This window comes from Odontesthes bonariensis, chromosome 9 (genome assembly GCF_027942865.1).
Source record: "Odontesthes bonariensis isolate fOdoBon6 chromosome 9, fOdoBon6.hap1, whole genome shotgun sequence".
NCBI classification, from domain to species: Eukaryota; Metazoa; Chordata; class Actinopteri; order Atheriniformes; family Atherinopsidae; genus Odontesthes; species Odontesthes bonariensis.
In genome coordinates this window covers 2708459-2733615 of record NC_134514.1, presented here as the reverse complement: position 1 = coordinate 2733615, position 25157 = coordinate 2708459, and the positions used below count along the sequence as shown (strand labels likewise).

At 39.9% G+C, this 25157-nt stretch overlaps 1 protein-coding gene across 1 annotated transcript in view; it reads right to left on the bottom strand.

Annotated features, from left to right (window-relative positions):
* The window catches only part of plekhg2 (pleckstrin homology domain containing, family G (with RhoGef domain) member 2), a 161045-nt gene that overhangs the window by 8149 nt on the left and 127739 nt on the right, over positions 1-25157 (bottom strand). The window contains exons 8-21 of the mRNA XM_075474552.1: positions 22548-22679; positions 16840-17022; positions 16668-16760; positions 15973-16059; positions 14408-14441; positions 14237-14329; positions 13874-13975; positions 10331-10369; positions 10026-10036; positions 8882-9031; positions 7743-7874; positions 5150-6974; positions 2459-2873; positions 1214-2023 (exon numbers count right to left, since the gene is read on the bottom strand). Of these exons, the coding sequence (XP_075330667.1) occupies positions 1214-2023; positions 2459-2873; positions 5150-6974; positions 7743-7874; positions 8882-9031; positions 10026-10036; positions 10331-10369; positions 13874-13975; positions 14237-14329; positions 14408-14441; positions 15973-16059; positions 16668-16760; positions 16840-17022; positions 22548-22679 (4106 nt within the window). The remainder of the gene's footprint in view (positions 1-1213; positions 2024-2458; positions 2874-5149; positions 6975-7742; positions 7875-8881; positions 9032-10025; positions 10037-10330; positions 10370-13873; positions 13976-14236; positions 14330-14407; positions 14442-15972; positions 16060-16667; positions 16761-16839; positions 17023-22547; positions 22680-25157) is intronic.

Sequence of the window (25157 nt, the reverse complement as noted above, 5' to 3'; positions counted from 1 at the left end):
CTCCCGGAGACGCTCTCCTATCTATCCGTCGAGGAGACGGAGACTCGCGGAGACCGCAAGGGCTGTGATTGGTCGGCCAACAACATCATTTCCGGAATCACTTTTACGGTTTAGCTCCTTCCTCTCAGAACAACAACACCGCCATTTCTGAAAGAGTTTACTGTGTGCCGGTCAACATTTGGTCAAAATTATTTGCATTTCAACATCAACGAGCTCCGACTTTCTCTCTCGGTCGCCATCGTTCTCTGTGAGGAGTGGAACGGAGCCTAAGGTGAACAACCAATCAACCACTTTCACCATAGACGTCGCCAGATTGGGTCGTCTAACGTAGCGCCGCCTACTGATCGAGAGGGGAACTGCCTCGCGTATCCGACATCCCGACTGAGAACTTCGAAAGGACGGACTACGGAGACGGATAGCGATGGAGAAGCATACTGAGGCCTTAACCCAGCTGTCCCAACAAAATATTTGTTTGATTTTTCCTGTTTCCTATTTCAAAAGGACTCTGTGGGCATGGCATACTTCTAACATGCATTCTGACCAGAGATGGGACCAAGTCACACATGTGCAAGTCTCAAGTAAGTCTCAAGTCTTAGCTTTCAAGTCTCAAGTAAGTCCCAAGTCTTAGCTTTCAAGTCTTAAGTAAGTCCCAAGTCTTAGCTTTCAAGTCTCAAGTAAGTCCCAAGTCTTAGCTTTCAAGTCTCAAGTAAGTCTCAAGTAATTTTTTCTTGGGCAAGTCAAGTCAGCTCACCTTATTATTGCAATTTTACCTGCAGAATCTGATCTTAATAAAGTGAAAACACAAAGATATAAGTAACTGTCAGTAAACATCATTGGCCAATGTGTCCAACCTGTCCACCCCGTATCATATCAAGCTAACGTTAGCTAACTACCGACTAGGCTAACAGGATAATTTTAGCTAATTTGACGAGCACTTACTGGTCAGAATGGATCTTCAAATGACGAACAAAGTTCGAAGTTATGCTAGATGCTTAACACTCTGGTCATTCAAGTCATCGTGTCTCAAGTCAAGTCAAGTGCCGAGTCTTTAACTTGCAAGTCCGAGTCGAGTCTCAAGTCTTTTATTTTTGGTCAAGTCAAGTCACAAGTCATCAAAACAGTGACTCGAGTCGACTTGAGTCCAAGTCACAGTGACTCGAGTCCCCATCTCTGAGTCACTCAGACTCAGAGATGGGGTCACCTGTGGACGTACCTGTGGTCACGTCCAGCAGGGCTGTTGACACTCCAGGACTCAGACGAGGCCCGTTTGCTCAGAGCGGTCGGCAGGTCGGTGGGCCTCTGGCTGGTGAACGTTGGCAGACAGTCTACGAACTGAGCCGATGGAGGCCGAGGCTGAGCCGACGACCACGGAGTCCCCGCCGCCTCGTCTCGGGCTCTCAGATCCTGCGGAGCCTCCGTCCGACAACAAGCCCGGGAAGGGTCAGAGGTCACGAGCGGGGGCGGACTCGGTGAAGGTGGGACGATGAGCTCCCCTTGTGGCTCTTCTGCACGGATCAATCCAAGAACTTTGTTCTCACTTGATGGCTCATGACTCTTTGGTCTTCCAGAAGTCCCTAGAAGTCCCGCTGTGGCCCCGACCTCTGCCCGGGGGAGGGTTTGTTTCTGGGTTTGTTTCTGGGTTTGTTTCTGGGTTTGCTCTCCACTCAGCTGTGGGTAAGACATTGGTTTGCTTTGGTATAGTGTTGGAGATGCTACCATCGTCAACACTTGCTCCCTTGGAGCGTCTTCTCCATCTGGGGCGTCCGTGCAGCATTCTGACCCCTCATGAACACTCGCATCTCTGTTTAAAATATCCTTGTCACCACTTTGTCCCGTGGAAATATATTTTTGTTCATATTGTGCAGCTGGTAGGCCCGGGCTGTATTTGTCCTCTATATCGTCTTCTGTTGAAACTTTCAACTGTGTGAAGCTATGACCAGAGCCACTTGGCGGGGTTGTGATGTTTACATATATGGAGTCTTGTCTGGCCGAGGGAACAAATTGTTTGGCGTCTGGCTCCGTTCTGCATACAAAGAATCAATCAGAAGTCAGAGTACGATAAACAATAGCTGTAACAGAATGTAAAGAATCAAGTATCTGCTCTTCAAATGAGACCGGTTAGAAATTCTAAGCAAACGTCGCAGGCTGTTACAGCCTTTGCTGCCAACTTTTCTGAATCTCAAGTGCCATATTTATCAAATCAAATCAAATGTATTTATATAAGTACATTTCATGTACAAACAATTCAAAGTGCTTCACATGAAATAAAAGCATTGCAGCAGGGAGTGGAAGAAGCATTAAAAATACATAAAAGAATATAAAGAGAAACAAATAAAATAATTTAAATTAATTTAAAAACAAGCAACAGTCTAGATAAGTTAAAATATATTTCATGCATAGACACATGAGAACAGAAATGTCTTTAACCTGGATTTATACCATCTCAGCTCGTCTGTACCTTTGCTGTGACCTTTCAGTGACAGGATAAACATCTGGTCCTTCGCCTTTCATGGGAGAAAACTCCCTGAGCTCTGCGTCTCTACAATCCAGAGCGACTGTTGATGCTGAGGGGCTGTTACTGCCGGAAGGACTGGATCCCTGAGGTTCAGGCCCTGTTGTGAGTTGGTGAGTGGACTCTAAAGAAGTCGAGTAGGTTTCAGTCGAGGCGCTGTCCGCCTGGTCCTGATTGAGAGATGGACTTTCTCCAGATGTGGAGGAACTCTGGGACTTTTCACTAAAACTGCCCACACTTGGGTCTCTGTCTTTGGACAAGGCCGAGATGAAGTCTCTGGGCCTGGAGAGGGTGAATCCATTCATCTGATAGTGATCAAACAGCTGGGGCTGACAGGGCAACACCACTTTATCTGGGAAATCTAGAACGAAAACAACAAAAAAATGGTTAAAAACCAACAAAAACGTGATTCATTGTGTATGGGAATGTCCTAAGCTGGTATCTTTTTGGAAAATGGTTGTCCACACTCTAAGTAAAGTCACAGGTATCCAGGTACCCTGCGTAGCAAAACTTTGTATTCTAGGGATATATCCAGATTGCTTTTCTGTTAACTCTAAGTATAAGACTCTGATCAACTTTGGCCTCCTGCAGGCCAGGAGGATGGTTGCTCTATCTTGGAGAGAGATTGAAGTATCCTCTACACAATCTTGGATTAGAGAGATGGCAAGGTGTGTTACATAAAGCTAACCTATGTAATTAGGGGTAAAGTGCAAGAATTTGAAGAGGTGTGGGCACCCTTAATGGACTTTCTTAAGCAACAATAGGTTATACTTATCTGTAAGGCTACTGAGTGTGACAATTTTATTTTATTTTATTTATTTACTTTGGATTTATTTATTATTATTGTTGTTATTATTATTTTATATATATATATGTTTTGTATGTGTATGTATGCAGTGAGGTCTGCTTGTATTTCATTGTGCAACTAGTGTGGTATGTGTCGATGTTTTGTATGTTCTTATTGAAAATCAATAAAAACATTGTTAAAAAAAAAAAAAAAAAACACCAAAAACTAATACGTTAGTCTGGCGTGACTTTGGTTCAGAACAAAATCCTCTTAAGACGTCTGTTAAAGTCCTATTCCAGCTTGTTCCGCAATGTTTTCCCACAAAAAAGACCCCATTTACCCCAATGGGTTGATAGTATGGCTACATAGTTCTGACAATACGTTATTCTTTGCCTTCTGGTACCTCCGCCTGCCACCACATGGCACTGGCCTTTCGAGCCAAGGAAGGTAGCAGCTGGTGTGAGCTAGCAGGTCAGAGATGCTAATAGCTGCTAGCTTGTTTAACCTGCTAGCAAGTGTTGCATTTCTGTTACTGTTTAAAGCGATAGAAAATAGATACATTATCATTCTGAGATTTCCCCTTGCGTGTGATATCTGCTGTTTAGTATGTTTGTGTGTTTACAGTCACTGCTGAAGCAGCCGCAGATGCTAGCAGTTGCCTGGAACGCCCGGCTAACTTTTTTATCGAGCTAACTCGATCACAGGCGGTCCTGGCTAGATTTACGCCCTGAGTGAACCATCCCTTGCCCCCCAAAAAAAGACCCCAAAAAAAAGGTACAAAAAGAACTGAGAAAAAACACGATAAATAAGTTAAATACAGTATATAAATATCAATCACAAATCCTTAAATAACCTCAAAATCCTAAAAAATAACCGAAGAAAGCTAAAAAAAAAACAACAAAAAAAAACACTAATGTATGGAGCATAAAAAAAAATTCCTGTAGTTATGCTAACATCAGAGCTCAGACTGTAGCAGCTGTTTTCAGCCTGTTTACAGTTGGCTTTAACATTAACTTTGTTGTGTTGCAAACATAAACTGGACCAGGTTGCCTTTGGGTGAAATTAGCTGCATGACATGATGCCTCAATTCTAATTCTAGTTCAGCAAAACTAAAAATCAAACACAGTCGTGGCTAATAGCAACATGTTAGCAAGAGGCTAACAGATAGCCTACAGCCTACGTCCCTGATAGAAATCTGCATCCCTTTATCTTCTGCCCGTTTCTCCTCTTCTCCTCTTCTTCTCTTTCTAAACTGGGCACCTGATGGCTTCTTTGGTCTTTCACCATGATGATGATCCATGATGACTCCACATTATTACCTTTGCTTTTCCCTTTAACGCCGTCCGCTCACCCGTCAATCAACCGGAGTCACGTGACGTAAACACATTCACGTAGATGGCTGCACAGATTTTTACATTTTTCACATAACCCAGTTAATTACATGAAGGTATATGGGTTTATGTTCATTTTAGGAATGAAATACAGTTTATTTGGATTGGAAGCAGTTTGTGTTGTCACCTGGGAGCAGTCTACCCCCCACCTCTGCCTCATTCTGACACACACAACCTGTAGGACTCTCAGCGCCCACTCCACTAACTTGACATGGAAATGAGCGAAATATGTCTAGGAAACTGGCGATTTTTTTATTTATTTTTAATTTTTTGTCTGCCCTCACATTGGAAAATACCGGCCCTGAACTCGGTGGTGCTCAGATGATTTAAAGCAGAAACGCTGACCATAGATTTGTGACATAAAGACACCTTCTGGACACGTTAACAAGCTTAAAAACAACATGTTTAGTGGAGGGGAGCTTTAAAAAGGAGAAGCCTTTGCCATGCAGGTCAACGTACCGTCCGTCAGACTCTCTGCCGTCTTCATTGTCCCCTCCTCCTGAATCCCTCGGCCCATCGGGGTCATGGTTTGGATCTGGTAAAGCCTGCCTGATTGCTGCTTGGTTTGGCACTCAGCTTTAGTCTCAGAGTGAGTTGTAGTTCCACACAGGATGTCTGACTGACTGGTTTCCATTTGATGTTGTAATTGGGTCTGTGTTTGCCTCTGAAGGTCAACCTGCGTCTGGCCTTGAGTTTGGCTCGGTGCTGAAGGTCCAGACGGCCTCGCTGCGACCCATGATTGGTTCCTAACGGTGCCGGCCCGTTTCTGATGCAGCGGCATCTTCATCGTGCTCGCTTTGGCGCTGTACATCTGGGCCAATGTTTGGACCTTGCTTAGGATACGCTCCGAGTTCTCAATGAGAACAGAGTCCACCACTGGGTTCGCCTCAAACAACCCGATACCAGCGACGTCGGATGCCATGCCTTCAAACAGAACCCGGTTGGCGGTAACGATCCTGGAGTGGCGCGACCATCGACCCACTTTGATCTGACTGGGAAGGCCCTCGAGGTTCCCACTGGGATCAGCCGGGTCTCTGTGTTTGGCTCTTGACCAGGTAGACTGGGCTTTGGGCTCTTTGTCTTTTTGACATTGTTCTGGTGATTGCAGGGATGTGGATGGTTCTGTTTGGGCTCTGTTTGGCTCGGTTGGGTTAGTCTCATGCCCTTTGGGAACAGAATGGCTTTCAGTGCTGGTTTGGCCTTCTCCTGTGCTTTTGGACACAAACTGATCTTCTTCTTCCTGTGAATTTCCATCTCGCTCCCCACTAACCACAGCACTTGCCTCCCCCTTCCCTCCTTCCTCCGTAGATCCTTTACAGATGTTCCCATTTTTATCCTGGATCTCGGTCTCCTGTTCAACGAGTCTGTTTGGACTCGATTGTAGGTTCACATCTGCTTTGGCTGGAGACTCCTCCTTTGGCATCTCATCAGAGATCGGAGACTCGGTTGGATCCTCGGCCTCGAACTCCAGGGAGCTCATTGGTTCGTCAGCCTCTCCATCTCTTTCTGCATTCGGTGGAAGGGAAGTTGAGGAAGTGAGAGGACCCGTGGAGGAACAGGACTCTCCGCCTTCGTGCTTGGTTTGCTCGCTCTCTGGCTCCCCCTGGTGTCCACCCTCGGTGAAGCGCGACACAGAGTCTTTCACCAAGCCGGACGGGATTTGTGTGAAACTGTTTCTCCTTTTCGGCAGCGCCCCCTCTCTCAGGTCTTCCTCCTCCTCCTCCGGCTCGTCCTCCTCGGCCTCGGCCGCTGCCTCGTAGTAACTCCTGATCTTCTCAATGATCTTCTTGTCTCTCTTGGTGAGGTGAGACCTTCTGGTTGGGGGTTGGCGTCTCTGGATGGGGTGATGAAGATGATCTGGGTTTCGGGAGGAGCTGGCGGCCTCCGTGTTCGCCTCTTCTTTGCTGGTTTCTGTTTGTCCCTCAGCTGAAACGGATGGATGAAGATCCGATGTTGGGGACGGACTCACGGCCTCCTCATCTTCCTCATCAGATGCTTTCTTCTCACCTTCTTCTTCTTCTTCAGCAACTTCTTCTTGTCTCTCTCCTGGTGCCTTTTTCTCCGGACTCGTTGGATCCAGAATCTCTTGGACTTCATTTACGGTGGTCTCACTTTCACTTGGTTCACTTTGGAGGCTGATGATGTTGTCCATCTCTGCTGCTCTCTGCTCAGGTTGTGTTGGGGCTGTTTGTTCTGGGCTGGAGGCGACTGGGGGCAGTGGGCAGGTGAAGTTCGTCTGGTCTGACGGCGGCTCGTTCTCATCGGGTTTGTTCTGGATCTGCTCCTGGAAGAGAAAGTGAGGACCACAGTGTTTGAAAAGGACTCAAAGACAATGGCTTTGTTCGAAACCGCCTACTTCTCCTACTACTCCCACTACTCATACTAACTTTAACTTTTTTTAAGTTCCCGGATGCATACTAGATTCTCTGAAATGTCGGGTATGCATCATGAGGTTACTACTCATACTCAAACTACCCAAGATGCAACGTAACGTGACGTCGCCAATAGTCATTTCCTGTCAAAACGGCAGTTTCAAGCTAGCTACAACGAGGGTAGGTTCACTTCCTGTTTTCAAAACAAAAGCACCAAATGTATGGTAATGGCTTTCCCTGTGATAAAAGGCAACGGGTATTTTATTTTAAGGGAAATCAGCTTCAGGCCGGCTAATTTCGGCTCGGGCAGGAGCGAAATACATTGTGGGTAAACGCTCTGCATACTGTCTGATCGATGAGTATGCAGTATGCAGTATGTAGTATGCAGTATGTAGTATGCAGTATGCAGTATGCAGTATGCAGTATGCAGTATGCAGTATGTAGTATGTAGTATGCAGTATGCAGTATGCAGTATGCAGTATGCAGTATGCAGTATGTAGTATGTTGTATGTAGTATGTAGTATGCAGTATGCAGTATGTAGTATGCAGTATGTAGTATGTAGTATGCAGTATGCAGTATGTAGTATGTAGTATGCAGTATGCAGTATATAGTATGTAGTAGGCGGTTTTGAACACAGCCGTCGACAGACGTACAGAGCAAACAGGAGATATATTCTAACCGTTGTGTTGGCGTGAATGGTGGCGAGCCCCTCCCTGGCTCTGCTCTGGTTGATGAACTCCAGGATCTCCTCTGTGATGGAAAGAGTGGGAGGAGGGCTAAGGGGGGACAACTCCTCTTCGTCCTCTTCCTCCTCGAGTGAACAAAAAGGAAAACACTTGATTTTAGTAAGTATTATGGATAGGGCTGGGCAACGATTAAAATGTTTAATCTAATTAATCACATGATTTCCCTGATTAATCGCGATTAATCGCATTTGTACGCAGAATCCAAAAATGAATCCAAAAGTAGTGTATAGCTTTTAGCATTTAGCTTTATTTTAAATGTGCTGCCATATGAATGAAAGTGCCATAACATTTGTTGTGCAAACACACTTTTAACATCAGCATCTTTCTGTAGTTTTTATGTAGAAGCCTCGCTCCACTGTCTGTTTCCTTGAATGACTTGCTGCTATCAGTTGTGTGTTTTGCCTTTAAGTGATATTTTAGACTGGAACTACTACGCTGAGAAGACAATTCAACTTGGCAGTGTTTACAGATGACTTTGGTTCTGTCGACTCCGCCGTCTGGAAGAACTTTAACATGAAAGTGGCCGAGTAAAAGTTCCGTACCCTTCTCCATGTTTGGTGGATCCACCGATTACTTTCTTTTCCTGTTCCACAGCAGACAGCAGCAGACTTTTACAAAATAAAAGCCTGTGAGCAACAGACTTTTACAAAATAAAAGCCAAAATAAAAAACAGGTTTGAGTCCCGCATTGGACGGCCCTGTGCTGCGTGTTGTTCCCCCTCTTTCTGCCCCCTGCTCCCCGTCTTTCCTATTCATTCAAGGCACAAAAGCCCAAATAAAAAAAAGAATAAATAAATAAAAATAAAGTTTTTTAAAATAAAAATATATAAAAATAAAAACAAATAATAAAAAAAAAACCAATAAAAAATATATTAAAAAACTGCGTTAATGCGCAATCAAATATTTAATCGGCTTTAAATAATTAACGAGTTAACTTATCGCCCAGCCCTAATTATGGAGGGTTCGCCATTCTCCATCGTCCTTTCTTCATCCGCAGAATTCCTTATTCCTCCAAACCACCCGACTTTAATACCCAACGTCTGGGATTCTGATGTCTTTTCACGGTAAATTACCTCCGCCTGCAGGTGTGTTCGCAGCTGTGACGTCGGCCTCGGCTCGTCCCGCTCGGCCTCCACCTCGATGACGGAGGACGCCAGCGTGCTGCTGCTGCCCGCCGAGCCCAGAATGTCGCCGTGGCACAGCTCGCCATCGCTGTCCGCCTGCTGCCAAAGATCAATGTTTCAGATTCAGTTTTACTTTTCTAATCAAAGCAAAGCCGCATGTCTCTCTATAAATGATGTTCTACAGGCTAATATGATCATTAAACACATTATGATGCAAATAAAGAAAGTATTCTTCATGTTTGGTAGCTAACTTTTTTAACTTTCATCCATTACGATAAATCATGGAATGAATTTTAGGAGGAAAAAAAGGGAAAAATAAGGTGTTGGTTGCACTGAAATGTCTCTTATCAATAAACTGAAGAATGAATGATGAGAAAAACAGAAGATCAGTAAGAAATCTTCTTACTTTCAGAGCTGCCGCATCGTCCGTGTGGTGGAAAAGAGTCGAGGACACACAAAGAGCAGAAAAACAGAGAAGTTAAAGTGATGCTTTGCTGCCTGGCATCCAAACAACCATGAAAGAAAACTTCCACCAGCTGAGCCTAAAACCAAACTGCCACAAACAGTAATAAGCAGAGCGGAGACTCTTTCACTTCTGAACGCTGCTATAAATAAAAGGAAATAATCTTTCCTTTAAAACTGACAGATTTTATAATTGCACAGCCTTTGTGTCACTTTTTACTGCAAAAACAAACAAAAATATGCTCTCATTCAATTCAAAGATTTTACATAATAACAATCCTCTGATCCTCAGCAGATGTTAAAACTCAATGACTCCAACCTCTTATGATCAACAACACATGAGATGTCACACTGACTCATTATTTACTGAACAGAGACTGAGACATAACACAGAAGCAGTGTGTGAAAAACTAAGTGAACGCCCAGAGAAGAGGCTTTCTCCTGCAGCCCTTCCAAACAAGCCATACCTGTTCAGTCTGTTTCTAACTGTGCTGTCATGAACTTTAACCTTTAACATGCTAACTGAGGCCCGCAGAGTCTGAGATGTAGCTCTTGGGTTTCTGACCTTGAGGTGACCTTTAACCTTTAACACTCTAACTGAGGCCTGCAGAGTCTGAGATGTAGCTCTTACCCTCTTAGTTCCTGTGGAAGCAGGAAGGTGTTCACTTAGTTTTCACTCACTGCTTCTGTGTTTCGTCTCAGTTTCTGTTCAGTAAATAATGACTCAGTGTCTCATGTGTTCATCTTTGGTTGTTTTCAAGGATCAGATCATTTTTATTATGTCCCTTTAAATAAAACCTTACTCGTCCTATAACATGTGGAAGCATTGAAACAAAGAAACCATGAGATTTCCAGAACTTGGGCACCAACAAAGTTATTTCAGGAGTATTGGCGCCACCTGCTGGTGGTTCATGGGCAGAACAGAAACTCACTCACCATTGGGATGAAAAGCTGCCTCGATGTCTTTAGCAGGAGCTGGAAAAGAGGAATAAACCATCAGGATTACCTAGAATGACATGTCTGAGGCTCTTTGGGCTGTACCTGGGCTGCCAGAATCTCTACGGATGGCTTTTTACAGCTTTAAGATTTTCTTTTACGCTAAGATAATATTTTAAAACTTATGTAAAAGGAAAGAAACACAAAATTAACACAATAATAGTTACATGAAGGGACTTGAGTTCAAACCTCAAGGTTTTAAAACCAATGTTTTCCTCCTTTGACATCCTTCCATCCTTCAAATAAGGTAGTGGTCAGGCATTAATTATCCTCATTTCGCAATATGCGATATGCAATATGTTTCCTAAATTGTCTTTGTTTTCTAAATGGTCATGTTTTTTAAATTGTCTTGTTTTCTAAATTGTCTTTGTTTTCTAAATTGTCATGTTTTCTGGATTGTCATGTTTCCTAAATTGTCTTTGTTTCCTAAATTGTCTTTGTTTTCTAAATTGTCTTTGTTTCCTAAATTGTCTTTGTTTTCTAAATTGTCGTGTTTTCTAAATTGTGTTTTTTTCCTAAATTGTCATGTTTTCTGGATTGTCATGTTTCCTAAATTGTCTTTGTTTCGCAAATTGTCTTTGTTTTCTAAATTATCTTTGTTTTTTCAATTGTCATGTTTCCTAAATTGTGTTTGTTTCCTAAATTGTCTTTGTTTTCTAAATTGTCTTTGTTTTCTAAATTGTGTTTGTTTCCTAAATTGTGTTTGTTTCCTAAATTGTCATGTTTTCTAAATTGTCATGTTTTCTGGATTGTCATGTTTTCTGGATTGTCTTTGTTTCGTAAATTGTCTTTGTTTTCTCAATTGTCATGTTTTCTAAATTGTCTTTGTTTTCTAAATTGTCTTTGTTTCCTAAATTGTGTTTGTTTTCTAAATTGTCATGTTTTCTAAATTGTCTTTGTTTCCTAAATTGTCTTTGTTTTCTAAATTGTCGTGTTTTCTAAATTGTGTTTTTTTCCTAAATTGTCATGTTTTCTGGATTGTCATGTTTCCTAAATTGTCTTTGTTTCGCAAATTGTCTTTGTTTTCTAAATTGTCTTTGTTTTTTCAATTGTCATGTTTCCTAAATTGTGTTTGTTTCCTAAATTGTCTTTGTTTTCTAAATTGTCTTTGTTTTCTAAATTGTGTTTGTTTCCTAAATTGTGTTTGTTTCCTAAATTGTCATGTTTTCTGGATTGTCATGTTTTCTGGATTGTCTTTGTTTCGTAAATTGTCTTTGTTTTCTCAATTGTCATGTTTTCTAAATTGTCTTTGTTTTCTAAATTGTCTTTGTTTCCTAAATTGTGTTTGTTTTCTAAATTGTCATGTTTTCTAAATTGTGTTTGTTTCCTAAATTGTCATGTTTTCTGGATTGTCTTTGTTTCGTAAATTGTCTTTGTTTTCTAAATTGTCTTTGTTTTCTAAATTGTCTTTGTTTTCTCAAATGTCATGTTTCCTAAATTGTGTTTGTTTCCTAAATTGTGTTTGTTTTCTAAATTGTGGTTGTTTTCTAAATTGTCTTTGTTTTCTAAATTGTGTTTGTTTCCTAAATTGTGTTTGTTTCCTAAATTGTCATGTTTTCTAAATTGACATGTTTTCTGGATTGTCATGTTTCCTAAATTGTGTTTGTTTCCTAAATTGTCATGTTTTCTAAATTGTCATGTTTTCTGGATTGTCATGTTTCCTAAATTGTCTTTGTTTCCTAAATTGTGTTTGTTTTCTAAATTGTCATGTTTTCTAAATTGTGTTTGTTTCCTAAATTGTCATGTTTTTTGGATTGTCATGTTTCCTAAATTGTCTTTGTTTCGTAAATTCTCTTTGTTTTCTTAATTGTCTTTGTTTTCTCAATTGTGTTTGTTTTCTAAATTGTCTTTGTTTTCTAAATAGTCTTTGTTTCCTAAATTGTCTTTGTTTTCTAAATTGTCTTTGTTTTCTAAATTGTGTTTGTTTTCTAAATTGTCATGTTTTCTGGATTGTCATGTTTCCTAACTTGTCTATGTTTTCTAACTTGTCTTTGTTTTCTAAATTGTCTTTGTTTTCTAAATTGTCTTTGTTGTCTAAATAGTCTTTGTTTCCTAAATTGTCTTTGTTTTCTAAATTGACATGTTTCCTAAATTGTGTTTGTTTTCTAAATTGTCATGTTTTCTAAATTTTGTTTGTTTCCTAAATTGTCATGTTTTCTGGATTGTCATGTTTCCTAAATTGTCTTTGTTTCGTAAATTGTCTTTGTTTTCTCAATTGTCTTTGTTTTCTCAATTGTCATGTTTTCTAAATTGTCATATTTCCTAAATTGTCTTTGTTTTCTAAATTGTCTTTGTTTTCTAAATTGTCTTATTTTCCTAAATTGTGTTTTCTAAATTGTCATGTTTTCTGGATTATCATGTTTCCTAACTTGTCTATGTTTCCTATATTGTCTTTGTTTCCTAAATTGTGTTTGTTTCCTAAATTGTCATGTTTTCTAAATTGTGTTTGTTTCCTAAATTGTCATGTTTTCTAAATTGTCATGTTTTCTGGATTGTCATGTTTCCTAAATTGTCTTTGTTTCGTAAATTGTCTTTGTTTTCTAAATTGTCTTTGTTTTCTAAATTGTCTTCTTTTCCTAAATTGTGTTTTCTAAATTGTCATGTTTTCTGGATTGTCATGTTTCCTAACTTGTCTATGTTTTCTAACTTGTCTTTGTTTTGTAAATTGTCTTTGTTTTCTAAATAGTCTTTGTTTCCTAAATTGTCTTTGTTTTCTATATTGTCTTTGTTTCCTAAATTGTGTTTGTTTTCTAAATTGTCATGTTTTCTAAATTGTCTTTGTTTCCTAAATTGTCATGTTTTCTAAATTGTCATGTTTTCTGGATTGTCATGTTTCCTAAATTGTCTTTGTTTCGTAAATTGTCTTTGTTTTCTAAATTGTCTTTGTTTTCTAAATTGTCTTTGTTTCCTAAGTTGTGTTTGTTTCCTAAATTGTGTTTGTTTCCTAAATTGTCATGTTTTCTAAATTGTCATGTTTTCTGGATTGTCATGTTTCCTAAATTGTCTTTGTTTTCTAAATTGTCTTTGTTTTCTAAATACTCTTTTTTCCTTAAATTGTCTGTTTTCTCAATTGTCATGTTTTCTAAATTGTCTTTGTTTTCTAAATTGTCTTTGTTTCCTAAATTGTCATGTTTTCTAAATTGTCTTTGTTTTCTAAATTGTTTTTGTTTTCTAAATTGTCTTTGTTTCATAAATTGTCTTTGTTTCATAAATTATCTTTGTTTCATAAATTGTCTTTGTTTCATAAATTGTCTTTGTTTTCTAAATAGTCTTCCCATGTGTCTCGGTACCTAACTTACTGCACTTACTCTAGCACTAGTTATGCTCTTAGCTTTTTGGTTTTGGAAGGAAATGCACTTATGATTTCTTGTGACCTGAAGTTCTTTTACCTACCGATGTGGAACACACTGATTGTAAGTCGCTTTGGATAAAAGCGTCTGCAGAATGACCGTAATGTAATGTAATGTGATGTAAATAATGTACCTGACTGCCTCCTGGTGCGTCTGCCCGGCAGGTTTCCCTCCAGCAGCAGCGGCAGACTCTTCCTGGACTTCTCAGGTGTGTACAGCAGCAGTTCTGGAGGTTCTGGAGGCACAAACAGAACACCCACACCTGGACGTTTAGGGTTTGTTCAACAAGTAAAACCTCATTTTCTAAAAATACACCAAAAAGCTGAAATTTGTCGATTGGTTTTAGCTTTTGTTTAAGTCCAAAGAAATGAAAGTCCTAAATTGATCAGACCTGACATGACGGATAATCTTTTAGCTCTTCCAACATAAAACCTGAGCACCTGTGAAGGTTTCTAACAGGATCCATCAGGCTTTAAGCTTATTATTCAGCTCTGACCTGACTGACGCCTGCCTCTGTGGTGGCCGTGAATGTCGTCCGCTCGCAGGGACGCAGACGACCTCCTCGGGTGGTCCTGGTCCAACTGAGGGGCTGCAACACAGGAAGTGATGTCAGAGCTCAGAAGAGCCAATCACAGGGGATATTAAGTGTGTGGGTGTGTAAACTCACACTGACAGAAGTTGTCTCCCAGGACTTGTCTCGCCTGGAAAGAAAAGAAATCTCCTCAGAGAAACATCGAGACAGAAAATGTTCAAACAGTGAAGAAAAAACAGATGAAACGTCCCCGATAAAAGCTGCTTCATATACGACCTGATCGGCCCTTCTTTCTTCACATTTTCCCATGAAAACAGGAAGCAGTTGCAGTGATTTACTGGAACATGGTCCCACATAAACACAGTAAATAACCGTTAATAAGGCAGAAACCATTTTAAAGCTGCAGTTTGTGGCAGTGACCAGCAGGTGGCAGCAAAGACCGACACAAACCTGCTGAAACACACAGGAGATACAGTTAAACGCTACCTGTGAACCATTCAGGCAGGAAAAAGGCTCCTAACTCAAGGGATGAACCAGTGTTGTGTCCACACAGAACAGACAACTTAACAAAGAAGCCATTTTAAACTGGATCTTTAGGCACTTTGTTCCCAGCAGCCTGTCACAGAGACACATCATTTGTTCCCATTTCTTTAGCTGCATCTGTGAATAACAGCTTCATAGTTTCAACTTTTTTGTACATTTACGTTAAAACTGATTTCAGTTACCAAAAGAGTCAAATTAATATGAAAAATTCAGTTTTGAAAAAATCCTAATCCCAAAAAAATTTAACATTATCACGTCTAAAAGTAGAAAAGTAGGAAAAAAACAGACAATAATAAGAATTATATGTTATTCAACATCAAGAAAAAGTAAATAAGATTCAATTTAAAGCTTAAAAAAGGAATATAAGATATAATCTAATGACTAATTATGGAACAATTAATATAAATGAAATGATTAAACTGTTTAATGCCACCAGAAATGAATAATCTAGAAGCTCTTTGTGGGTTTTTACTGGAATTAAGATTTGTTCCCATTTCTTTAGCTGCATGTGTGAAAAACAGCACAGATAACACAGTCTGACAGACAGAAAACAGGATTTCTGCAGCAACAAGGTGATTCCCAAAGAGCTGTCAGCTGAAAACTTGGCATATCTCAGCATGGTGTGCAGTGTGTCCTTAAAACATTTGAGGAAACTGGACAAGTGGAGGACAGAAGAAGAAGTGTCAGGCCTAAAGAACTATCTACAGCAGATGAACAGGATCTGAAAGTGATGTCCTTAAGAAAGAGGAAAAAATCCAGACCTGACAATGAGGTGAAAACCAAAGGCTGGAATGTAAAGTAAAAAAAAGTTCTGGTTCTGCCTCAGATTCTGGGTTTATGTTCATGTTGGAACATGTTTCAGTGAATCTCTGCAGCTGCTTCCTGTTTACATGGAGAAACATAAAGAAATTAGATCTGATCAGGAGTTTTGTGCAGTTCTGTAAATGACTTGTGAGGAAATTTAAACAATAATACCCCTTTATCCTGATGACACTGTTTTATATAGTTTCACTTTACATTTCGCACTCTATATGAAACTATAAGTTTAAAAATAAATTTTAGATGCGGAGAAAATTAAAATCGTGTTTGAACACGTTTCAGTGAATCTCTGCAGCTGCTTCTTCCCGTTTCCATGGAAACACTCAAAGCTTCTGTACCTTCTGTGGCAGCGAAGCCGGGTGATTCTCGACTATCAGTCTTTTCAGGTAGTGCACCCACAGCCGCTTCTCCTCCTGGTTCTTCGTCTGCAGCGATAATAAGGAAGGAGGGTAATAAATAATAATTAAAAATAATAAGGAAGGAGGGTAATAAATAATAATTAAAAATAATAAAAATAAAAAGGAAGGAGGGTAATAAATAATAATTAAAAAATATTAAAAATAATAAGGAATGAGGGTAATAAATAATAACTAAAAATAATAAAAATAAAAAGGAAGGAGGGTAATAAATAATAATTAAAAATAATAAAAATAATAAGGAAGGAGGGTAATAAATAATAATTAAAAATAATAAAAATAATAAGGAAGGAGGGTAATAAATAATAATTAAAAAGATATTAAAAATAATAAGGAATGAGGGTAATAAATAATCATTAAAAAATTATAAAATAATAAGGAGGGAGGGTAATAAATAATAATTAAAAAATAATAAAATAATAAGGAAGGAGGGTAATAAATAAACATTAAAAATAATAAAAATAATAAGGAATGAGGGTAATAAATAATTATTAAAAAATAATAAAAATAATAAGGAATGAGGGTAATAAATAATTATTAAAAAATAATTAAAATAATAAGGAAGGAGGGTTAAAGGTGTTCCGCAGCGTGATGACATCAGAGCGGAGGCGACTAACCTGGACGACGTGCTGCTGCTTGGCGATGGTCTGGTCCGACACCCGGAAGCACAGCGGGTCCTTCAGCGTCTCCACCAGCAGCAGGTTGCAGCACTGAGAACAGCAGGTGGGAATGAGCAGGAGTCTTCCTCTCAGAGGCTTTTAAAGCAGAAAAACAATCTCTTTTCCTTACAAATATATGCGTGCTGTAGACGAACAGCTCCAGCCTCTTCTTGGCGATCAGCAGCATCTTGTCGAACAGGAAGAAGGCCCTCTCCTTCTTCACTCTTTGGACCTTAAAGGAACCCTCCAGAACCAGCTCTCCAAACCCGCCGAGGTCGGGCCCGCTCCAGTTCACCAGCAGAGACTCGATCTCCTGCAGAGATGTGGTTACAGGTCAGAGGTTTCTGGGTAAACTGTCCAAACACACTCCAGCAGGTAAACCCATCCATCCCTCTCCAGCTCCTCCTGGAGGATCCCAAGGTTAAACCTTTTTTAAGGTTTAAGAAAAATCTTAAACCTTTTTCCACACAGTCGAAAAGGAAGGGGCCGAGGATGGGCCCCTGAGGCAAACCAGGAACCAGAGGCAACCATTAGTGACATTAAAACTATAATAAAGGTTCAAACTAGCTTGAGTTTTTATTAATAATTTACTTTTTAGATGATGGATGGAGGTTGCTCTGTAATTCAAATACAATCTAAAAAGAACAGGACAGAAACCTTTAAAAACAGATCACATGAATGATAAATATAAAGGAGAGAAGGGGGCACTTTGTTTACAGTTATTATCATTTTTTTTTAAGCGAAATCAGCTTCAGGCCGGCTGATTTCGGCTCGGGCGGGAGCAAAATGCATTGTGGGTAAACGCTCTGCATACTGTCTGATCGATGAGTATGTAGTATGTAGTATACAGTATGCAGTATGTAGTATGCAGTATGTAGTATACAGTATGTAGTATGTAGTATACAGTATACAGTATGCAGTATGTAGTATGTAGTATACAGTATGCAGTATGTAGTATACAGTATGCAGTATGCAGTATGTAGTATGCAGTATGTAGTATACAGTATGCAGTATGTAGTATGCAGTATGCAGTATGTAGTATACAGTATGCAGTATGTAGTATGCAGTATGTAGTATGTAGTATGTAGTATGCAGTATGTAGTATGTAGTATGCGGTATGCAGTATGTAGTATGCAGTATGTAGTATGCAGTATGCAGTATGCAGTATGTAGTATGCAGTATGTAGTATGCAGTATGCAGTATGTAGTATGTAGTATGCAGTATGTAGTATGTAGTATGTAGTATGTAGTATACAGTATACAGTATGCAGTATGTAGTATGTAGTATACAGTATGCAGTATGTAGTATACAGTATGCAGTATGCAGTATGTAGTATGCAGTATGTAGTATACAGTATGCAGTATGTAGTATGCAGTATGCAGTATGTAGTATACAGTATGCAGTATGTAGTATGCAGTATGTAGTATGTAGTATGTAGTATGCAGTATGTAGTATGTAGTATGCGGTATGCAGTATGTAGTATGCAGTATGTAGTATGCAGTATGCAGTATGCAGTATGTAGTATGCAGTATGTAGTATGCAGTATGCAGTATGTAGTATGTAGTATGCAGTATGTAGTATGTAGTATGTATTATGCAGTATGCAGTATGTAGTATGCAGTATGTAGTATGCAGTATGTAGTATGCAGTATGCAGTATGTAGTATGCAGTATGCAGTATGCAGTATGCAGTATGTAGTATGAAGTATGCAGTATGTAGTATGTAGTATGTAGTATGCAGTATGTAGTATGCAGTATGTAGTATGCAGTATGTAGTATGTAGTATGCAGTATGTAGTATGCAGTATGCAGTATGTAGTATGCAGTATGCAGTATGTAGTATGCAGTATGCAGTATGTAGTATGCAGTATGTAGTATGTAGTATGCAGTATGTAGTATGTAGTATGCAGTATGTAGTATGTAGTATGCAGTATGTAGTATGCAGTATGCAGTATGTAGTATGCAGTATGTAGTATGTAGTATGTAGTATGCAGTATGCAGTATGTAGTATGTAGTATGCAGTATGCAGTATGTAGTATGCAGTATGTAGTATGCAGTATGCAGTATGTAGTATGCAGTATGTAGTATGTAGTATGCAGTATGTAGTATGTAGTATACAGTATGCAGTATGTAGTATGTAGTATGCAGTATGTAGTATGTAGTATGCAGTATGTAGTATGTAGTATACAGTATGTAGTATGCAGTATGCAGTATGCAGTATGCAGTATGTAGTATGCAGTATGCAGTATGTAGTATGTAGTATGCAGTATGTAGTATGCAGTATGTAGTATGCAGTATGTAGTATGTAGTATGCAGTATGCAGTATGTAGTATGCAGTATGTAGTATGCAGTATGTAGTATGTAGTATGCAGTATGTAGTATGTAGTATGCGGTATGCAGTATGTAGTATGCAGTATGTAGTATGCAGTATGCAGTATGTAGTATGCAGTATGTAGTATGTAGTATGCAGTATGTAGTATGTAGTATACAGTATGCAGTATGTAGTATGCAGTATGCAGTATGCAGTATGCAGTATGTAGTATGCAGTATGCAGTATGTAGTATGTAGTATGCAGTATGTAGTATGCAGTATGTAGTATGCAGTATGTAGTATGTAGTATGCAGTATGTAGTATGTAGTATGCGGTATGCAGTATGTAGTATGCAGTATGTAGTATGTAGTATGTAGTATGCAGTATGTAGTATGCAGTATGCAGTATGTAGTATGTAGTATGCAGTATGTAGTATGTAGTATATATTATGCAGTATGCAGTATGTAGTATGCAGTATGTAGTATGCAGTATGTAGTATGCAGTATGCAGTATGCAGTATGCAGTATGTAGTATGCAGTATGCAGTATGTAGTATGCAGTATGCAGTATGTAGTATGCAGTATGTAGTATGCAGTATGCAGTATGCAGTATGTAGTATGTAGTATGCAGTATGTAGTATGCAGTATGCAGTATGTAGTATGCAGTATGCAGTATGTAGTATGCAGTATGTAGTATGTAGTATGCAGTATGTAGTATGTAGTATGCAGTATGTAGTATGCAGTATGCAGTATGCAGTATGTAGTATGCAGTATGCAGTATGTAGTATGCAGTATGTAGTATGTAGTATGTAGTATGCAGTATGCAGTATGTAGTATGTAGTATGCAGTATGCAGTATGTAGTATGCAGTATGTAGTATGCAGTATGCAGTATGCAGTATGTAGTATGTAGTATGCAGTATGTAGTATGTAGTATGCAGTATGTAGTATGCAGTATGCAGTATGTAGTATGCAGTATGCAGTATGCAGTATGTAGTATGCAGTATGCAGTATGTAGTATGCAGTATGTAGTATGTAGTATGTAGTATGCAGTATGCAGTATGTAGTATGCAGTATGCAGTATGTAGTATGCAGTATGCAGTATGTAGTATGCAGTATGTAGTATGTAGTATGCAGTATGTAGTATGTAGTATGCAGTATGTAGTATGCAGTATGCAGTATGCAGTATGCGGTTTCGAACACAGCCCGGACATCAGTTTCTCACATCCTGCAGGCTGTAACAGATGTTAGGGGGAGGGATGTAGTGATGGCTACTTTCTCAACACCTTACAACAGGTACCCTGAGTGACAGAAAGCTAAAACTACATCTGATGATTTGTTTTCATCACATAAAACTTTGCATATATTATCCTGATTATCTCTCTCAGTTTGAAGTACTTTATGAAATGCTCATCAACATTATGACAGTCTGACCCTTGTTCATGTTGGCACTGTGTTCTCCTGCTGGGCCTCTTAGCGACCAGTCATTCATGAGCATTACAGGGTCAACTTTTACATCATCCGTCAAAACAGTTTGCTGCTCTTTTGACAAGGAGGTTTTTAATCTGTTTAATCTTAATTTCCCCTTTTGCTGTTTATATCAAGAACTGTTCCCACAGGTCGTGGGAGTTTTTTTAAATCTAAATTGAAAATTGCCACTGTTTTATAGCTTCTTTATAGCAGATCAGACAATTGCTTGTGACAACGCAATTGAGCGTGGTTAATGGACATCAAAACCCAATGAGGCAGTGCCTTTAAAATACTGACGTGAACTGAACTCAGCTGAGATGCAGAGAGATGTGGCGGAGCTGATGAACACACTCAGGTCTGTGTAAACCAGTTAATAACATGTTCCTGTGCATGTGAACATGTGTCGGGGGACATGTGGAGAGCAGAGTTTGGCACCTTAAGGTCGCCTGGTTGACCTCCAGGTGCCTGAGGGCCAGTGCACTGGAAAAAATGCCCCTCCAAAAATAAGTAAAAAAAACTTATTTTTGGATTTTGCTTGAAATAAGCAAAAATAAATCTGCCAATGGAACTAGTGAAAATCGGCTTGTCCAGATTTCTTGAAATAAGATGTGATATTTAGGACTTTTGAGATAAAAGTGATCTTGAAATTAACTTAAAAACCTCTTCAAATGTAAAAAAAAAAAGCTTGTTTCATATGATATGTGACTCAAAACAATTTGTTTTCAAGACTTTTTCATTTAACAAGATATTCCAGATGTATTGTCTTCAAACAAGTCCCTATATCTGGCTGAAATAGAACTTGTTAGGCAGTTGTGTCTTATATTAAGTGTAATGAGATATTTTGACTAGAAATTAGACAAATATACTTGCTAAGACTTTGATTTTTTCCAGTGTGAGAGGTTGGATCCTGCAGGCACTTCAGGAGTTCAGGAAATACCTAAAACATTCACACGTCTGCATGTCGGAGGAGCTCGTTTTCCTGTTTGCTGTCAGCATCTGCAGCTCGTTACAGGCTCAGCTGCTTAATTTTCCTCTGATTCTGGAGCTGGAAAGTGATCATACTGAACTTCTAAGGCTCGTGGGGGGCTTTGATGTGACTGACAGCTGGACTGTGAAACTAAAACTGGACTCAAGTCTGCTAATGAAACCCAGCGAACCCTGATATCACGACCCGAGCAGCCAGCTGGAAAAGTTTCAGCTGTGTTCGTTTTACACACTTTTCTCCACCAACTGTTTGTGTGAATGAGAGAACGGTTTTTGGATCAAAGTGCTAAACTCGTTAATTTAATGGAGAGACCCAACAACAGAGGTAATCCCTGTTTAATGACGGCATATTTATCTGATTTAATCCACTTCCAAACATTTTAACCACATTAAAGTCGTGTGATATGCTGACATCTAGTGGTGGAAACTGCGAACTGCAGCCATCTCAACACATTTCCTCTTTGCCTGAGTCTGAGATGTAGCTCTTGGTTTCTGACCTTGGGGTGACCTTTAACCTTTAACATGCTAACTGAGGCCTGCAGAGTCTGAGATGTAGCCCTTGGGTTTCTGACCTTGTGACCTTTAACCTTTAACATGCTAACTGAGGCCTGCAGAGTCTGAGATGTAGCTCTTGGGTTTCTGACCTTGGGGTGACCTTTAACCTTTAACATGCTAACTGAGGCCTGCAGAGTCTGAGATGTAGCTCTTGGGTTTCTGACCTTGGGGTGACCTTTAACCTTTAACATGCTAACTGAGGCCTGCAGAGTCTGAGATGTAGCTCTTGGGTTTCTGACCTTGGGGTGACCTTTAACCTTTAACATGCTAACTGAGGCCTGCAGAGTCTGAGATGCAGCTCTTGGGTTTCTGACCTTGGGGTGACCTTTAACCTTTAACATGCTAACTGAGGCCTGCAGAGTCTGAGATGTAGCTCTTGGGTTTCTGACCTTGGGGTGACCTTTAACCTTTAACATGCTAACTGAGGCCTGCAGAGTCTGAGATGTAGCCCTTGGGTTTCTGACCTTGTGACCTTTAACCTTTAACATGTTAACTGGGTTTGATTTCAGTTTCCCGGCTGCTCTACCTGCAGCCGCACGGCGTGCTCCTGCTTCCTCTTCATGTCGTTGATGTACCAGGCCACCGCCGTCATGGTGATGATGGCGTCCTCCACGACTTCATATCCGGGGTCGCTCTTATCGAAGTGCTTCGAAAGTTCCTGAAACGACAAACACGAGACGATTCGAAATACAAATAAATATGTGACGAAGAGGGGATATATCTAAGAGATCCAGATGTTTTAGTGTACATTTCCTCATTTGTTGAGCTGCGGTGGTCAGTCAGAAACAAAAGAAAAGGGGAATTTTGTCCTAAAAGACTGAAAAATATCATCTTTATGGAAAAAGTCAGACAGATGAGGGCTATTATTTACCATCACTTTTATTAAAATGTCCAACAGCAACAAAACCAGCTTTAACATCATGAACTTTACCCCTTAAGTGGCTTTTTGGGTCATAAATTCATCCTTTTTCTCGACTGTCTGACAGCAGCAGCTCCAAGCCAACTGTGGGAAATGAATCTCACGCATTAAAACACGTTCAAAAGCTTCTGACTGAAGAGCAAAACGAGGGATTCGACAGGAGAGAGCGATCCAAGCGGCTCACTTAATCACAGATGACTGAGCTGAGGATTCTGGGAAGTTCCCAGCACAGATCCAAACACATGTTTGACCAGTGTTTAAACTGGCCACCGTAGAGCAGAGCAAACATCAGAGAACAAAGAGCGGGCTTTCTCTCAGAGGTGGGCTTGGACCAGAACCAGGCGGGACGCCACTCTGGGACGGGCTGCTTCACGGACCGGTTCGCCGGCTCGTGTTTGACTCAACCGTCGGGGCTCCAGGTGACAGCTGGTCCCCATTAGAGGAAGAGTTTGGGGTGCGAGTGCAAACTCTGCTTTGACTTCTGGAAGGAATTCCAGAATTCATCGTGCCGTGTTAATGAAATTTGTAAAAAAAGTACAAAAAAACATCCAGATAGAGAACAAAACGGGAGGTCTTTGCAGCCCTGCAGCTCAGACACACTTTAAGTCACAGGAAGTCGGACTTTTACTGTGTTCCTGCGTCTGTTATGGTTTCTACTAGTGCTGCTGGGCGCGTTAACTCGTTAATTATTTAACGCCGATACATATTTTATCGCGCATTAACGCAGATTTTATTATTTATTTTATTATTTGTAAAAGTCTGCTGCTCACAGGCTTTTATTTTGTAAAAGTCTGTAGCTCACAGGCTTTTATTCTGTAAAAGTCTGCTGCTCACAGGCTTTTATTCTGTAAAAGTCTGTTGCTCACAGGCTTTTATTTTGTAAAAGTCTGTTGCTCACAGGCTTTTATTTTGTAAAAGTCTGTTGCTCACAGGCTTTTATTTTGTAAAAGTCTGTAGCTCACAGGCTTTTATTTTGTAAAAGTCTGTTGCTCACAGGCTTTTATTTTGTAAAAGTCTGTAGCTCACAGGCTTTTATTCTGTAAAAGTCTGTTGCTGTCTGCTGTGGAACAGGAAAAGAAAGTAATCGGCAGATCCACCAAACATGGAGAAGGGTACGGAACTTTTACTCGGCCATTTTCATTTTAAAGTTCTTCCAGACGGCGGAGTCGACAGAACCAAAGTCATCTGTAAACACAGCCAAGTTGAATTGATTGATTGAGAGACTTTATTATTAATCCCCAATGGGGAAATTAAATGCCACCTGGTCATCCAGACATTACATAACAAACACATAGACAAACACATAATAAATAAATAAGAGCTAAAAATAAATAAGAAACAAGAAACAAGAAACAGTCCATCATAAAAACACACAAAGAATCACCACAACAATTAAAAAACACATAAAACCACTAAAAAAGCGCACTCAGCAGCTGTTGTTAAAAGTCTGATGGCTGCAGGAATAAAAGAACGTCTAAACCTTTCGGTGGAGCACCTAGGAAGGAGGAGCCTTTGGCTCCTGCCACTCTTTGTGAATGAGCTGTACAGTGGGTGGTCGACCATGCTCAGCACACTGTACACCTTCCTCATTGTCCGCTCCTCTAAAATTTGCTCCACCGAATTAAAACACACACCCGTGATGGACCCCGCTTTCTTGATAAGCTTATTTATCCTGTTTCTGTACTCCAGTGAAATCCCTCCACCCCAGCACATAACAGCATAAAATGATAAAATGTGTTTAAAATAGGCCTCCCCAAATCAAATGACCTTAGTTTCCTTAAAAAAGAGTCTTGATTGGACCTTCTTAAAAATCACCCTGCTGTTCTCCTTCCAGTCCAGTTTACTGTCAAGATGGACGCCCAAGTATTTATAGGAGGAGACAGCTTCTACAGGATGACCTTTGATTAAAATAGGGGCTGGAACAATTTTATTCTTCCTAAAATCAATTATGAGTTCCTTGGTCTTCTCCACATTTAAAATGAGATGGGCATGTTCACTCCAGTTGACAAAATGATCTATCTCAGCCTGATATGCAGCATAGTTATTATTGTTGATGCAGCCCACTAATGCAGAGTCATCTGAGAATTTCTGCAGATGACAGGACAAACTACCATGTCTGCAGTCAGAGGTGTGTAAGGTGAATAAAAATGGAGATAAAACAGTTCCTTGTGGTGCACCTGTGTTTGTTATAATGGAGTCTGATGTGCTGTTGTGGAT